The following is a 15,974-nucleotide window of genomic DNA, read 5'->3' on the forward strand; positions in this document are numbered from 1 at the left end:
TTTTATTCATCGAATACATAGCCAACCACAAGATAGGATATCTCGTCGAGCCTTTGAGGTATCCGGATCCCTACATGCATCTAGAGACACTAGCTCTTGGTATAGCAATTTGGTGAGTTGGTTACTTGCAAACGGCATAGACATTAATAACCTACCCCCCCTTAAGTACAACCATGGGACTGATCAAACTCTAATATATCATGAAGATTGTAATAAAGTGATACACCAAGAAATATGGCAAATTTACACTCGATATAAATGGATCACCCCACGAGAGTCACTCCCATCTAAAATGTTGTACTATAAGGAACACTTCTTGCACTTCTCTCAGTTAGGTTTTATTACACGCCCAAGATATCTAAATACATTTGATCAAATGCACTAAGGGTGGCCATTGGACAACTTAGGATATCATCTCACCAACTTGAGATTGAGAATGGTTGGGCTAATAGAGTCCCTAGAGAGGAAAGGCTATGTAGGTTGTGCCACATAGAGATGGAGAATGAGTATCACTTCACATGCAAGTGCCCAACTGATGCCGAGATATGAGTGGAATATCAAGACATATTAGGACCCTCTCCCACCCTCTCCAAACTATTAGATACCCCGGATGTAAAGAGACTAGGTAGGTATATCTTAGAGCTAAAACAACATAGGGAGAATAAATTACAAAGTGTTAACCATAACCCTTTTACTATTCACCAACTTGTAACTAGTGTAATTTTTCAGGAACAAGGGGAGTTGATGAATATGGATACACTTACGCCGCTCGGCCTCTCTCTTGAGGATGCCGAAATGCAAAGAACAACCAAACGCCCTCGGATGTTGGGCTTCAAAACAAGTTGACACGGAGTAGAAAGGATTAAGAAGATAAGGGAATGTGAGCTACATCGACTAGAAGCTATGGTTGGGGTACCTTTTACATTGGGGCCACGGGCCACATCCACATCGAAACCCTTTGATCTCCCGCTTCTCTTCGAGAGACTTGGATGGAAACGAAATTAGGCATAGTATAACATCATTTTCATTGTAGAACATGTTTGTTATTTTACTAGACCTATTTAGCTTAAAACGCTATTTTTATTTTTATTTTTTACTTTCGATGAATGGGTAAATATCCCATTTTTTGTTGTAAAACATTTGTCTCATGGGCCAAATTTGGCCTTAGAAGACATTAATATATCTTTCTTTCTTTCTTTTTCAGAGTCTCTCTTCTTGCTTTACTTTTTCTTACACAAAGAAGAAATATTATTATTAACACCACTTCTTAATACAAGGAGGTTTAGCACCATACAAGAGGAAGAGATTAGGGTTTGGTTTACTTAGCTCTTAACCCTAAGCCCTCTTAACTCTAATGAAGGATTAAGGAGATAGAAGAGGAGTGTACTAATAGAAAGAAGAAATCTCAAGAATGAAGAAGAGCTACAAAAGTCACCAAAAGGCGACTTTTTTAGCCTATTACAAGGCAAGTGTTTCCCATGTACACTAGGTTGCCCATTGGCCTACATTGTTTCCTCATCAATATGTTCTATCCCTATTTGTCCTAAGGTTTGTTGAGCTCAATGTCTCTTGTTGGTGCCACAATTGGTGTGCCAAGTGCTAGATATTTAACATCACCCTTCAAGTTGTCGAATGGAGTCTTGATCCGAGTTATTTGTATAAGGGCACCATCAAGTTGGACTTTGGGTACCCATTTGGCACATGTTTATACTGTATCATTGTTGGGGGGTGTTCCCGTTTCTTATCATTGTTGGGGGGGTGTTCCCGTTTCTTCGTTAGGTGCAGTTGTGTGGGGATCCTTAGATTATTATTATTTTGGGTAGCAAAGAAGTGGGGTATCCATTCATTGTTGTTAGTGTATTGTATAGTGTGGAAGGTTTGTGTTGGAGGAACTCAGATTTGGCGGGTGGAGTGAGGCATCTCCGTCTTTGTTTGTTGGGGGAAGAAGCTATACATACATACATACATACATATATATATATATATATATATATATATATATGTTGTTGTTGTTGGGTCTATATGTATGTATGTATGTACATAGTTGGGATTTGAAGACCAAATTCGTTCAAAGGTAGCCAAAACTGTGTGCCTCCGGAGATTCTGCCAACCCTTGCGGTTTGGTTAAATAAAAAACCCCTTCATTTCATTGTAATGATTACCTTCAACAGCAGATAGATAAACACCCCCCAATCCCCAATCCCCAATGGCTTATATATTGCCAATTGATATCCTCCTCCTCCTCCTCTGCTTTTCTTGTGACTTGAGGTTTGGCTGCCGGCTTTTGAAGTGCTGGCATTCCAATGACTCCTCTGCTTTGCTTTGCTTTTGCTGCTTTCTTGATGGCCAGGGGGGGGGGGGGGGGGCATGCATGCTAATATAATAATAGTGAGTGACCTGCGTCTACATTGCCTGGGTCCAGCTTGTTGCTCCATTTCTCTTCTTGGGAGCCGGAGCCGGAGCCAGTGAGTGGGTGAGGGGAAATATACATATATGTACATATGTATATGGCTTCTTTACTACTAGGTAGGTGCGATCATGCATTGCCTAGTACAACACTAGTCTTGACGCAATAGGCAACACAAAGTACTCGTTCAACACAAGTACTCACCCATACCTTATAAAGAGCTTTTATAAGCAAAAAATTCCAAAGATTATTCATAGGAGTTCTTAACCATACATACTTATATTCTTTCTCCTATGATTACATTCTCTTGGGAAAGGAAAAACATTATAACATTTAACTAATGATTAGTGCTCATTGATAATTATAGTGGTGCTTAACTAATTATCATGATTATGAAGATGATTAATAACTAATAGTCATGAATTAATGAGGATTATTTTTTTGAAAGCAAGTAGTTACGAAATATAGTGTACTACTTATGACACTAATTAACGTAAACAATGACAAAAACAAGAGAAGAGAAAGACTGAAAAGAGAAAATTAATAGTCAGCAAGTGAGTCTTCCTCACCTCCTTGGACTATACAAGGCCACTAAAGCTTAAAAAAAACTTACCTTAAGTTTAAATCAATGATTCTAGTTCCAAGTTGCCAAAGATGTAGGGTTTAGGGTTTAGGGTTTGCTGGAAAATTACAACTTATCATTGTGTTCTTTGTAAGAACCACCTAGAGTTCCAACGTATAAGAATATATCACCATCTGTCCTTTTGTTGGGCAAGACAAGCAAAAGTGGGAATCAATCACTCTTGAATCATTAATGTATAGGCAAGCACTCAAGCAACCCCTAATTCTATTCTACAACTTAATCATATTCAAAACAACTAATAAGAGAACTAAATATATGAGAAACTTTACCTTGTTCAAATATAAAACTTGAAGAAAAACGGTATGAGAAACCCCCAACAGAACTAAATTTCCATTAACTTGCTTAAATAATTATACATTTAGATACATATATAGTTTAAGCTCAGGGCTTGAGATTTAGAAAGTGATTAAAGAATGAGAGATAAAGGCTTAAGCTTGACCTCTAGGGATTTGAAACAAACCCTTGTAAAAGGTTTATAATTTCACCTTTGTCTTTCTTTCTTATTCAACATTACTTACAATAATATCCCTTTTGCACTTCAAAGGGTATGAAGGTTTATAGATATTGCTTTTATACCTCATTACAATGTTTCGATCATTCTCTTTGTTGTCCAAAATCTCCAGGAGGTCTTCAACATACCCCAGACTGTAACATAGGAGTTGAGATGTCCAATGGATACTTAACATTGGAAAAGGCCTCAAATACCTCCAATTGTAGCTTTAGCACTATGAAGCTGTGTATTACAGATTATTTCCACCTTAACTATAGAAAAATAGAACCATAAAATATAGAAAAGTTCCTAAAGCAAATCCATCCACATGAAAGAGGAAAAAAGCACTTATATTGAAGTGTTATGTTTAATGCGTTCTTTCCTTATCACCTACGATCACAAATCCTATCATTGTGTTTCACAACTTCACATTGCTTGCATCAGAGTTCCATACATGTATATAACGAGGCTTCCTTTCAAGCTAAATTTCTTGGACATACTGTGAATCAATCATCATCCTACTCAAACAAAATACAATTCAGTAATCTCCTTGATACAGAAGAGGTTCAGTGAGTTTTGCACTTTGTCTGCACTCTCATGATCCATTCTTCATGGTAGTGCAAAGAAAATTTTGTAAATCACACCCAGCTCCATATTCGGTGTTCCCAGCCAAAAGGTTCCCAACCTTTAATATGGATAATAGGCATTTGTTTCAAAATTAGCCATTCTAAATGTGCTGTGCATTTATTGTCGATCCAATTGTCTATTTATGCTCAACACATGGGTCTATTTATTCTCGACACAAGGGTCTATTTATTCTCAATGCATCCATCACACTGTTTATTGTCAATGCATCACTCTTTTGATTCTTCCGTGCATTAGTCCCAATGATTTAGGCCTTTGTTTATCACATAATTATGCTTGATGCATTTGGTTTATGGAGAGAGACAGAAACAACCATCTTGAATGGAGTAACTAGCTTCTCCATTCATGTGATACTGAACTTAGACAAGCCTGCTAATGTTATGGAATGCAAGTGGCCATTTGTGATGAGTATGCTTCCACCTCCATGCACGAATGTCCGACTACCTTTGCATAAACTCTCTTCTATTTCTGATCCCTCTGAATCTGTAACCTGTTATATAGTATATCCGAGCTATAAACATTACTGAGGAATTATAACATCCTTGAAGGAGATGCATATGTGACGTAACTGACCTTTCCTCCTGCTTCCAATACGCATATAACTCCAGCTGCATGATCCCATACCTGTCATAATACAGCCACAATGCCTCAGATATTTCCGAAATGAGCGGGATATTTGCATGTAATTTAGAGACAATTCCAAACATTTTTCCTTCACTCAATATATATCGTCTTTTGGCTTTTTTGAGATGCCATTCTAAAATCAGTCAACGAAAAAGTGCTAGAAAATTTCAAACTACAGCTTCATAATAGAACAATCCGGATGGATTATGGATTGTGCCTGGTACACCTATTTAACATCCTCCCTCATCTCCGCGTCAACATCCATCTCCAGGACGTAGCTTTCCTTGCCTTTCTGGAGTCTAACTTTGTGATCTTCTCAGAGTAAATGAAGTCCAGCTGCATCTGCCACCCTTTCCTGCCAGAAGACTTCCAGAGTGTAATGACCACAAAGCAGAAGAATTCTCAATAAGGCAGGCTAGTATACATAGCCAGAACTTATGACAATGACAGTAAAGAAGAACCGTCAACACTAAATATGCAAATTGGATGGTGTACATGGCAAAAAGAGAGGGGTCTTCTTCTTTTTTTCCCTGTTTTTTCCCTTTTTTCTTCATTCTATAGAAGCTGATTCCCTCACTTTGGAGACCTATGGTAACATCAGCAGTTTTACTAATTTGATTTGATTTATTTACCTTATTCTCCTCAAAGATGAAACAATATTTTAAGTCTCATTGACCGAAATGGCCTCTTAAAGAAATTTATATATGTTTCTTTCTTTATCAAGAAAATAAACAGGGTTGTATATTCACGTGGTGGATCCTTGTGGGAAATGCCTAACAGTCTCTCCTGAGATGACTATGAGGCACTGTCTCAGTGGAAACTTTAGATTTGAGCAGCTCGGCATCTCTGCCACTTAATTTGGAAAGAGCCCTTGGAGAATAGTGGTGGTCATTGGAGCTGGCACGGCCAGATGCCACAGTGTCTTTCTTCTCATGTGCCATCATCCATGTGAATTGATAGATAGAAATTTGATTAGTCAGCAAGATAACACTCCTTTGCGAACGGCTTGATAGACTATCTCTCTTCAACTCCCTTGGCGTGATGCAGCGGATGAGATGAAGATCCATGGACCGGCCCTCTCACCCCCATCCCGTAGGAACTATGAGATCACCTGCAGTTGTGCCATCAGTTGTATATTGGACTTAACTACATATTCCGTTGAGCAATATCATAGTGCTGAGCATTAAAGGCTGCCTCCAGGAACTGTGTTTGTTAAATACCCAAGAGGGGTTGTGATGGAGGAAAATTGGCGGCAAAATTTTTACAAAGTACAAGGCCATTGGTAGTGGGGCTTCATAGGAGAGGAGCCAGAAGCAATGGTATTTTGAGCAGCCATAGACAGAGGTTATCTGCTACAACAATTCCTTCTCTTCCTCCTCTGTGAGACTACCATAGATAGCCATGGCCTTGAGAGTTTCTTATACAATGTATTACTTTTTACTCTAAAACTGAGAAGATAATCTATTAATTTCTGTAAGGAGAAAACATGACCCATAGGTTTTAACAATCATTATAAAACACTCTCCCCAGATCCGTAGGTGGTGAATTTGAAAATGGTACAGCACAATAAAAAACTATAGCGCTGAAATAAAAAAACTAAGCCTGTTTCATAGTTTCATTGTTTGGATCTTCCACGAGTTTGTTCTGTGGTCAAATAGACAAGAAAAGAGAATTCATAGTGTTCTCGGCAATGGTTCCATCCCTCATCACAATTATTTGAAAGCTAGAACAACCTTGTAAGAGATGTTGACCTCCAACTAATGTGATAGGCAGGAAGCTTCCCTACTGCACATCTGAATCCAAGAATCAGATGAATATCCATATATCAAAGTTGCAGTATAAATCATCCTCAATGCAGAATATGCCTCAATAAAAGACCATCTCCATGAGTAACTTCTGCACACGTTTGCAGTACGTCCTCGTCTCTAGCTCAAGGCAATATTGTAAGATGACTTTGCTAATCTCTGAGAAAGTATGAGATAGTCTATCTAAGAAGTACTAGAACAGAGGTACCCTGTCTATGATGAAACAATAGAGCTCAAACCACAGTTGGACATACCGACATGAAGTTTCACCCTCACCTGCCAACTGATTGAAGGACTCCAAATCTAACCTGGCATAAATATGTTGAGACTCTCTTTTTTTATGAAGATGGGACACTAATTAGACTAAAAATTCTATGAATATTATGTTGGGAGACAGGTCCCTCCGGATGGGAAGGGAGAAGAACATGTTTCTAAGAGTCCATTGAGGCTATATTTGTAAATAGCCGAAAAGTCATATTAGTATAAATATAACTTAGGGCAAACTTTTAGTGGTTGGTGTTGTTGTCATTTTGTTGGTGCAAGAAGAAGAGAGAGCACGTAACAATGTACAGAGAGAGAGAGAGAGAAAGAGGGCGTTGCCTCTGTTGTAACCGCCGCCTGTGGCGAAGATCGTGAGCACGAGGTCGTTGCCTCCGTGAACTCATTGTTTGTACATTCCAACGTAGTGATAGTTTGCAGCCTGTGGGCTGCCGTGGTTTTTCCCTTAGTTTGGGTTTTCCACGTAAACATCCTGTGCACTCTTTTCTTCTTCGTGTCATGCTTTATTTCCTGTTTTTCTGTGTATGATTCTAAGCTCGGTTGTGGCCGAGCGTTGCGCATAAGGAGCGTACAGTTCTTGTCATATTACTGGTGCAGCTGTTACAGGCATGACCATATAATATCCCGTGGTAAGATTGTACCGTAGTATTCTATACACGTGGATAAAGTGTGAGGGTTAAACGAGAGTGTAAGGAAGGGAAGGATTACCTTTAATCCTTAGGATTGAGACAACCCATTAAGGCCAAGTGTGAACTTGCCTGGGGCCCTTAGGCTTGGCTATAAATATGGGGCCTAACTACCCTCATTTGACATCTCTTGACTACATCGAGACTCTAAACTCGTGGTGATCAAACTCTTGTAGCGAGCGCGCCAGTACCAGGTATGACTCGACACCACGGCGATGGTATGGGACGCCGATCAAGGCTTGAGTCCGTCTCGATCCCTTCGCTCAGGATGGTCAGGTGGATCGGCACCCTTCTTTCTCTCTCTCCTCTCTATCTATCTATCCATTAATTCTTTATCATATGCTTACACTAGGATCTACCCCTAATAGTAGCTGTATCAGCCTTGATAATCTTGTGGATACAGATGTTTTAGCTTGAATCATCCTAGAACTCATGGATACAAGAGGTCTTCGAGACCCACTAGCATAATGTTATATTACTATAGGCAAACTGCAAGAAATAGAAAATGCTTTTAGAAAATATTCCACGTGCAATGTGCACACTGCTTAGTGTTTTCTTTGAACTGTTTCCCTAACTCCCACAATGCAACCACCAGGACAGCTTTGAATATTTTATCGAAAATACGAAACGCCAAAACAAAATACCAGGAAGATTGATGATTTCTATTAAGAGAATATAAAAAGGTAAGGGCATAGAGTACTCTATAATTAATGCACAGTGTTCAGAACAGTTGAATCATTAACCTTAATATGCTTTTTGACCTGCGGAAGTAGAACAACAGAAACAGCTCCAACAGCAACAGCCATATATTTGCAAAGACTGCACCACACTCTGCATTCAGTATTAACATTTCGACAATGTAACTGACACATTATAAAAAGGCAAAACTACCTTCCACAACAGAAATGGAGGACAAAATCGCTACAAAATACTGAATTTGAATCCATGATATGTGCCAGAGGAGATAAATCCCAATCTTCATGTCGTGACAGACCACACCATGCTGTGTCCAATGTAGTGCTTCCATCTACCAAACATTGTACAAATTCTTGATCCACCAAACTCGTATTAGTTCCTTGTCCCACAAGTGACAAAGGCTTAATCCAACTTCCATGGCCATTGCATGCAGCTACAAGGACCCCCGAAATTTCTTCGCTTTGTTGTTTCATTAACTTGTCCAAAGATTGTATTAGGCGTCTACCTGTCCTGGATTTCATTTTACAATGTGTGACAGATGGACAACCCATAACTCCTAGAACTAATCTTCCATTTACCACCAATGCCAAGCCAATCTGAGCATATAAATTGTGAAAGCTACTTAAAAGAATGGATCACTTTTTAGATGCAATGTGATTGTACTGCTTTAAGCTTCATATTAAAGCTAATATAGCTTCATACGAACAACCCTAGAGGTTGAACAAAAACCCAAAGGGAGAGAAAAAATGAAAGGTGAAGAAACATCAATCATACCACATACAAGGAATCTCCACCTTCCAAGAATCCACGTGTTCCATCTATTGGATCCAGCACCTATACAATAAGAAACATAGACAGAATTATAGCACACATATTAAAAACCAGCATATGCCATGCATTTCTCAAATTGCAGTCAAACAGTCAAGCACCCTTCAAATATCTCGGTCAGCCATAGCAGGATAAGAACGCAATGAAAAAAAAGATTACTCTCACTAAAATGTGGAATATTTAATGCTGCAGAATGTAAGTTGAATATGCAATACCAATCATGCAGTGAAGTTGTGCCCAGTTCAAACTTCAAAGTGTAGCATCAAGTTCAGAATCTCATAGCCCAAACAAACTGATACACCATTCCTACTCAGGTCATTAGTCATATCTTAGGTATCTTCAGTTCACTAGGGAAGAGTGCCCATTGTTTACTACTTATCAGTTTTGATGAAATTTACAACTCCTAAATTCCTAGGCTAATCAGGTTGCCGAGAAGGATTGTAGGGATTCCTCATTCTTATCATCGGGAACTATCTTGACAATATCTAAAAAACCAAAATTGTCAGGAGTAACATATCAAGTGCTACCTTCTGTGGATGGCGTTGACATGTGCACAATGTTCTGGCACCCTCTTTACCATTTTTTTATTAGTTTCCGAATAATATCTTAGCCTCCACTAGTTGATATTTGCACGTTCTTGTGGTTTTCCATCTTGTTTATGTTTCCCCCACATAATCAGATTAATACAAATCCATTTGTATATAGCCACTAGTACACTACACAATGCACATGCAAGGTAGGTCTTGGAATTGTTTTGATTTTCAAGATTTTTCGTGTTGTGATATTGGTAAGGTTTAGATGTGACCTCCAATGTTTTACTGTAAGTAGTGGCAAGCATCTATCAATGGAGAGGTTAGAAGCAGAAGAGAAAAAGGTTGCCTATGGGTAGTGAATACACAAACAGGAATGTAGCACTTGTAAGAAAGAGGTTGGAAGGTCAAATTTTCACTTGCAAACTGATAGCAAACCCAAATAGATGGTGGAAAGGGGAAGAGCCAGAGGATACAACACAAAAGCAGCAGATCTTTCCCCGTTTCTTATACATCCCTTTTACAGTGCTTTACTAGATAATTTGCATTCAACCTATTACTAGAACAGTGTTTATTGGAGAAGAACGAGTGTATGTACTTACCCAAAATGTGGGTGTTTCCTTTCTGAAATGGGTGTCAGAAGAAAGATCTCCACCTCTATCAATTGCTTCCAAGATTATATCGTTCGTCACAGGTCCAACTGCTGTGGATGTCACTTTTGATACAGCCTCTACAACCATGTCCACTAAAGGCGTTTTGTATGCCTTTGCACTCTCTGCTTCTTTAAGATCCATTCTCAGGTAACTAGCATCCTCCTCTGCAACAAGAGGAATTGAAGGAAATAGTCGCCCAAGTTCTGTGATACAAGAAGTCGCAACAATTGAGGTGTGGAATCTATGCACAAAACGTGCAAGCGTTATGACCACATACGAATTATGCTAGCTATGTGCTATAATTCTAAATCCCCACAATTGCTTACTATAAACATGCACCATATTTTCAAGTTAGTGATTAATAATGTCAACGCTGGACTGCATTTAAGGCAGCAACCTGACCACATATCTGATTTATGTAAAGAGAATCTTAAATTATAACAGATATGCTCTAAGATATCTCTTAGAATTTCAACTATCTCAAAATCGGATCATAACTCGAGCAATTAAAATTCTAGGTCACATTTGTACCCATGCTAACAAGGGCTTGAATGCCAAAGTCTGCAACTGTAACTGGAGTTTGATCACTCTTGTTCATTTGTTCTTCCCCATCCACAATCATAGATTTGCGCACCTGTTCAAATAATAATATGTAAGTTTCTTGTTCACAAGTTTTCTATCAATCCAAACTTCTTTCCAGTAACAAAAGGAAATACAGTAAACGAATCTAGATCAAGAACTATCTATAGATAATGTACATTCCAAGAAATTTTGAAGATGTTAGATGATTAACCTTCAAACGGTTCAAGTGTCTAAAGGAGCATTAGACTCTTTAACACAAGTCAAATTATAATGTTCGAGTAAAACTTCAAATTGATCCCATGAGTGCTTTATATGCAGCAGAACGATGTGTATCCATTGATGCTTAAAAAAATCCAATATAATGTATGCTTGCATATAGTAGTGATATTTAAAAAACGAAAACCTATACTATTTTGAGAACAAAACTTATAATCACCATTAATTATGGCCATCCTACCTTAAAAGCCAAAAAGGATGTCCCATAATTATTTTCAGTCTGAGACTTTTGAGTTCAAGGAGCCTTGGCAATATCGTCAACAGCGTTCAATGCTACGTTAGTTAGAGAGAGATGTACCTTCATACTATGCCATTCACTTGGTAACATATCAACCTTCAACATATCTGAACTTTGGATTTGCACCACATCCAACAATGGTTTAAAAGAAATCCACATTCTATTATCATGCACGGACGTTAAACTTCATAGATGCTACCATTAGTTTCGTCATCAAACTCAAGATCCAAGAAAATTCATTGTTCTTGCATTTCATATTAACTGTAAATTGAGTCATTGAAACAGCACTCAAACTTCCATTCCTAATTTAATAAGTAAACATCACCATTCATATCTACATCAGAGCCCATTTTCGGTTACAAAGAGCAACAATAGAAGCTGAGGAACTCTGAATTTTTTCCTAATTTATTGTTCTTGAGTTGGATATTAAGTGCATATTGTGGTGGTTGCCGAAATATTATTAGGATCTTATTAAACCTCCACCATAAGCAATAGGCCGTATTAATACTTATGTGCCCTTCCAATCAGAAGTAAACCAGGATTATACGTGATCTCCTTTCACATAGACATATCTTGAGGGTAGTTGCTAAGCTGGAATCAAAATTTAATGCACACATATGTTCTCTTGCGTGGAGACTACTGATGAAGACATTTGTCATCATTCTCTGTTTCTGTGTCAACTTTCATCAGGAAGAGTTGCATTTGTAAATCATGCCAGAGATGAGGTTTTCTTATAAATAATAGGAGACCTTTGTCAGAGGTTAGAGTGCACAATTGAACTTTTGAAAATCAAATTCTATCCGTAGCAGAATTCTCATCATTCAAATTTCTGACTGTAATGCTAAGTACCAATGTAGCATTCAGACCACATGCTGCTAGATATCTCACGTAAGTGACCTATTGTTTTCCAACCAGAGAAAGAACTTTGCAAATATCCCAAACAGTTCAGTCAAGTACTTCTAAAACAATAATACAAAAAAAATCCAAGGAACTTTGAAAGGGATCCAATTCAACCAAATAGTTCACTATTTGGTTGACTTGGGAACTATATTGACCATAATCATACTAAGATTATTGTTACAGCTTGATATAATTTTCTACTTTAGTCAAATTTATTCAAGGCTCATTACCATTACATTTGAATTTTCTCCTTTCATATTTATAAAAGCCCAATTTGAACATAATTTGGATCCATGCATTCACCACATTTGATTGCAAAACGTCCAGCAGACAGAATTCTTGAACATTAGGATTGTGTTGTTTTCTTTAATACCATTATGGTTTATCGAAGAAATGAGAGTAATGCCCAACATCTAGATATTACTTTTCTATTTCTTACACTTATGTAGCATTATGTCAATCCTTGGTAGCCAGACGAAAATAGAATACTTGAATCACATTGTTTCTAAGGATTAACTCGATCTTGATCATAAATTATTAAAGAGTGGCCTGACACAAGCACATACTTGAAGTCTGCTTTTTAGCCAGATAGAGTAATGCAGTTATTATCAGATATTTATGTGCAATTTATCCTACATATTATTTCCATTAAAAACTCTGCTTAGGAAAGTACTTGTATTTCAACAATTGGTTGTTATAGATGTACATAGTTGTATGAAATTCACCCATAAATGAACGTTTATTTTCATGTAAATTGTGTGGTATGAGCATCTGGTTCCAAAGAGTGAAACTATGATCCACTATGACATAATCCTAAAACTATTTGATGTATTTTAACACTAGCCAAATCTAATTTCTTGTTTACAAACACAAGGATATGGATAAATATTTTACGTAGTTATGTACCTAAGGAGTTAACAAAAAATGCATTTATTTTCTTGTTTATGGAGACATGGATGCAGACTATCTTTAATTAAATATATGCCTCCAAATCCTCAAAGCTAAATTGTTGTACATTTACTCTTACGAAAATTATTACTGATAATATAGCATCATGTTTTTTCCCAACTCCTTGAACATTGGGTGTAAGTCCTTTGAGTTTCTCTGTAGAGTTTATACGAAGTAGCAAAATATTAAATTCAGGAATCCAAAAGTATGCACTGGCTGTATGGCTTTGTGAATCTTTCCATACATTAGCACTCACTATTAAGACATTATTCTGAAGCATTAAAAAGTCACTTGAACAGCCAAATGGGATTGGTTTAAAAACACCCCTGTATATGAGAGAATATGGAAAGGAGGCTCACACAAATATTACACTTTGTGAAGATTTCATCTAAAAGCATCTGGAACCTGCAAGAACTTTAAATACTTATGTGAAACGACATGTTTGGTTGATCAAATCCTTTGGATGTGTCAACCTAGCTTTACATGTTTATAGCCTATCTTTGTGTGTAATGCAACCTAGATTTGGTATAATAAATTACTTACATTTATCAAAATAATTTACATGTTTATTTGGGGCATCTTTAAACATTGTCAAGTCATCGAAAAGTTCTTACTGTTAATTCACCATGATTGAGAATTTTCCTTTGACGATCACAATCTCATCCTACATGGAAGTCTTGTATTTATCTAGAATCAGGTGCTCGTGCTCTCAATAAACAGTATTATGAAAGACCTCAAAAAGTTCATAAATCATGATGATATAGATGCTGTATGTCCAAGTTATATATGAAACCCTATAAATAATTTTGAACTCTAACAAGTTTAAATGAAGACATGATATGATGATCATAGAACAAAACTGATAACATACAGTATTGCATAGGTGACATGCTTTTTCCACTACATCAACTGCTGCTTCAAGTTCCTGCTTGTAAACTGAACCCTCAAAGGGAAAACAAGATGCAGTCAATCTGCATGGCATATGCACAATTAAGAAGCTATTACATTACTTTAATAACTAGGAATGGAATTTAGCTTTGATCTGAAAATGCATAGAATCACCTTATCAGTGTATTTAGAGATACTACTTCCGTCAAACAAATAAGGGATCAAGGAAGAATTTTGATCGTCAGAATCTTCTCAAAGACTTTAAAACAGTATGGCTTGAATTGAAAACGACAGTCAGTTCCCATATTTTTACCTCACAACTACTTTATACGTATAAACTTTGAAACTAGGATTAAACAAAATTTTAGTTTTAATTTGTATCTAGTGAACTACCCCTCCTGGATGATTTAGTCAATTGTGATTCTTCAGGTCCATTGAACAAATGCAATACCTTCTTTGTTTCTACACATACAATTATCATGGGACCTTGTCTATCATCTAGATTTGAGGCACGAATATAATATGGATTGAATCATCACATAGAGTTTTTTTTCCTAATTATCATGTCATATTACACACACATACATACATATATGTAAAGACATTTGTATCTGTATATCAATTCATACTTATATGTATGCGAGTATGTACAAATTTATGTATATATACATACATGTGTGTGTGTGTGTGTGTGTGTGTGTGTGTGTGTGTGTGTGTGTGTGTGTGTAATCAAGGGTAAATGTAGAACCAATGTTGTTTCAGTTGTTAGATGTTGAGTCCACTGACTGATTTTCTATATAATTACATGTTGAATCACTAATGGATTAGGATTCATTAAAATAGTGTAATTCCTCTCAATAAAAATAGGACTTGGCACATATGTTATGAAGGAGCAAACATTTCTACAAAATGGAAGTGAATTTCTAACAGAATTTCCAATGCACAAGACACCATTTTCGAAGTTAGTTTATTAAGAACATTGATACATTTTACAAGTTAAATTCTCGTTTCATTTCAAAATCGCCTTGATCGACTTATGTATGAATTCAAGCATTGGTGAATGAAGAAAACAGAAACATAAAAACTGAACGTTAAGGAATGCCCAATTTAAGGTTGAAGGATTCATGAGGCCGTTAAGCTTTGGTAGAGAAAAGAAGAAATTGGAAATAAAAAAAAAGGAGTGGGAAATGGGGAGGAGACCTGTGTGAGGAGGCAGGAAGCTTGAAGCGACTAGAGGAGAGGATGGAGAAGGATCCATAGGTAGGTGTAAGTGTGTTTTTCACGTTCAGGAGAGACTGACTGCGATCCATGTGAGGGAGCCGCGAGGGGGAGAAGGATGAGCGAAAGACAGAGAGGGCAGAGGAGATGACCATCGCTTCTTCTTCTTCTTTCTTCTTTCTTCTTCTTCTTTCTTCTTTTGCGCTTGATAAGTTGCGCTCTCTCGTAAAATACATACATACATACATACATAAATGTGGCATATGCCGCACAATAATCATTTGGATACCGAGTAAATGTAAGCATTTACTCGGCAAGGTCTTGGCAGGCAAGGTCTTGGCAATCACAATATGAGCATTGGAGTGAGACATTATGTATATACCATAGAGTGGGAGTCGTCATGCTCAAGATTCTAAACCAATATCGGGCCTCGTCCACAATATGCATTGTGGAAGTATCATTGACATACCTTTCCAATATTCTCTCGGCCTCTTTGAGTCGGGACCTTTGATCCCTACAATTTGCACGAGGTGCAAATCGACCACTCTCACATATTTCTTGTCGTTGCTTGTACCACTCTACGACCGTTCCTCCGATGCAAGTGCCAGTTTCACTGTCCCCAATTAAGACATGTACAA

General features: G+C 37.4%; 1 protein-coding gene across 6 annotated transcripts; it reads right to left on the reverse strand.

Moving 5' to 3' along the window:
- Positions 1-3,951: 3,951 nt before the first annotated feature.
- On the reverse strand, positions 3,952-15,530 carry LOC147853094 (putative 3'(2'),5'-bisphosphate nucleotidase, mitochondrial). Of its 6 annotated transcripts, none has more exons than XM_087333171.1 (9): positions 15,319-15,530; positions 14,102-14,201; positions 10,818-10,920; positions 10,236-10,489; positions 9,050-9,109; positions 8,471-8,871; positions 8,341-8,398; positions 4,759-4,809; positions 3,952-4,675 (listed from the first exon to the last, which is right to left on the reverse strand). In XM_087333171.1, the coding sequence occupies exons 1-9, from the start codon at positions 15,489-15,491 to the stop codon at positions 4,529-4,531; spliced, it is 1,347 nt and encodes a 448-aa protein (XP_087189297.1). In that variant the 5' UTR covers positions 15,492-15,530; the 3' UTR covers positions 3,952-4,528. The 6 variants fall into 6 exon arrangements, 5 of the variants coding, with proteins under 5 accessions (XP_087189297.1, XP_087189296.1, XP_087189298.1 ...); XM_087333170.1 differs by having other exon boundaries at positions 8,323-8,398; XM_087333172.1 differs by having other exon boundaries at positions 8,323-8,398; positions 14,102-14,166; positions 15,319-15,418.
- Between the last annotated feature and the right edge of the window lie 444 nt (positions 15,531-15,974).

This window comes from Azolla caroliniana, unplaced genomic scaffold, assembly GCF_043228905.1.
Source record: "Azolla caroliniana isolate FFs.n. ecotype wild unplaced genomic scaffold, voAzoCaro1.0.p SCAF_17, whole genome shotgun sequence".
Taxonomy (NCBI): Eukaryota; Viridiplantae; Streptophyta; class Polypodiopsida; order Salviniales; family Salviniaceae; genus Azolla; species Azolla caroliniana.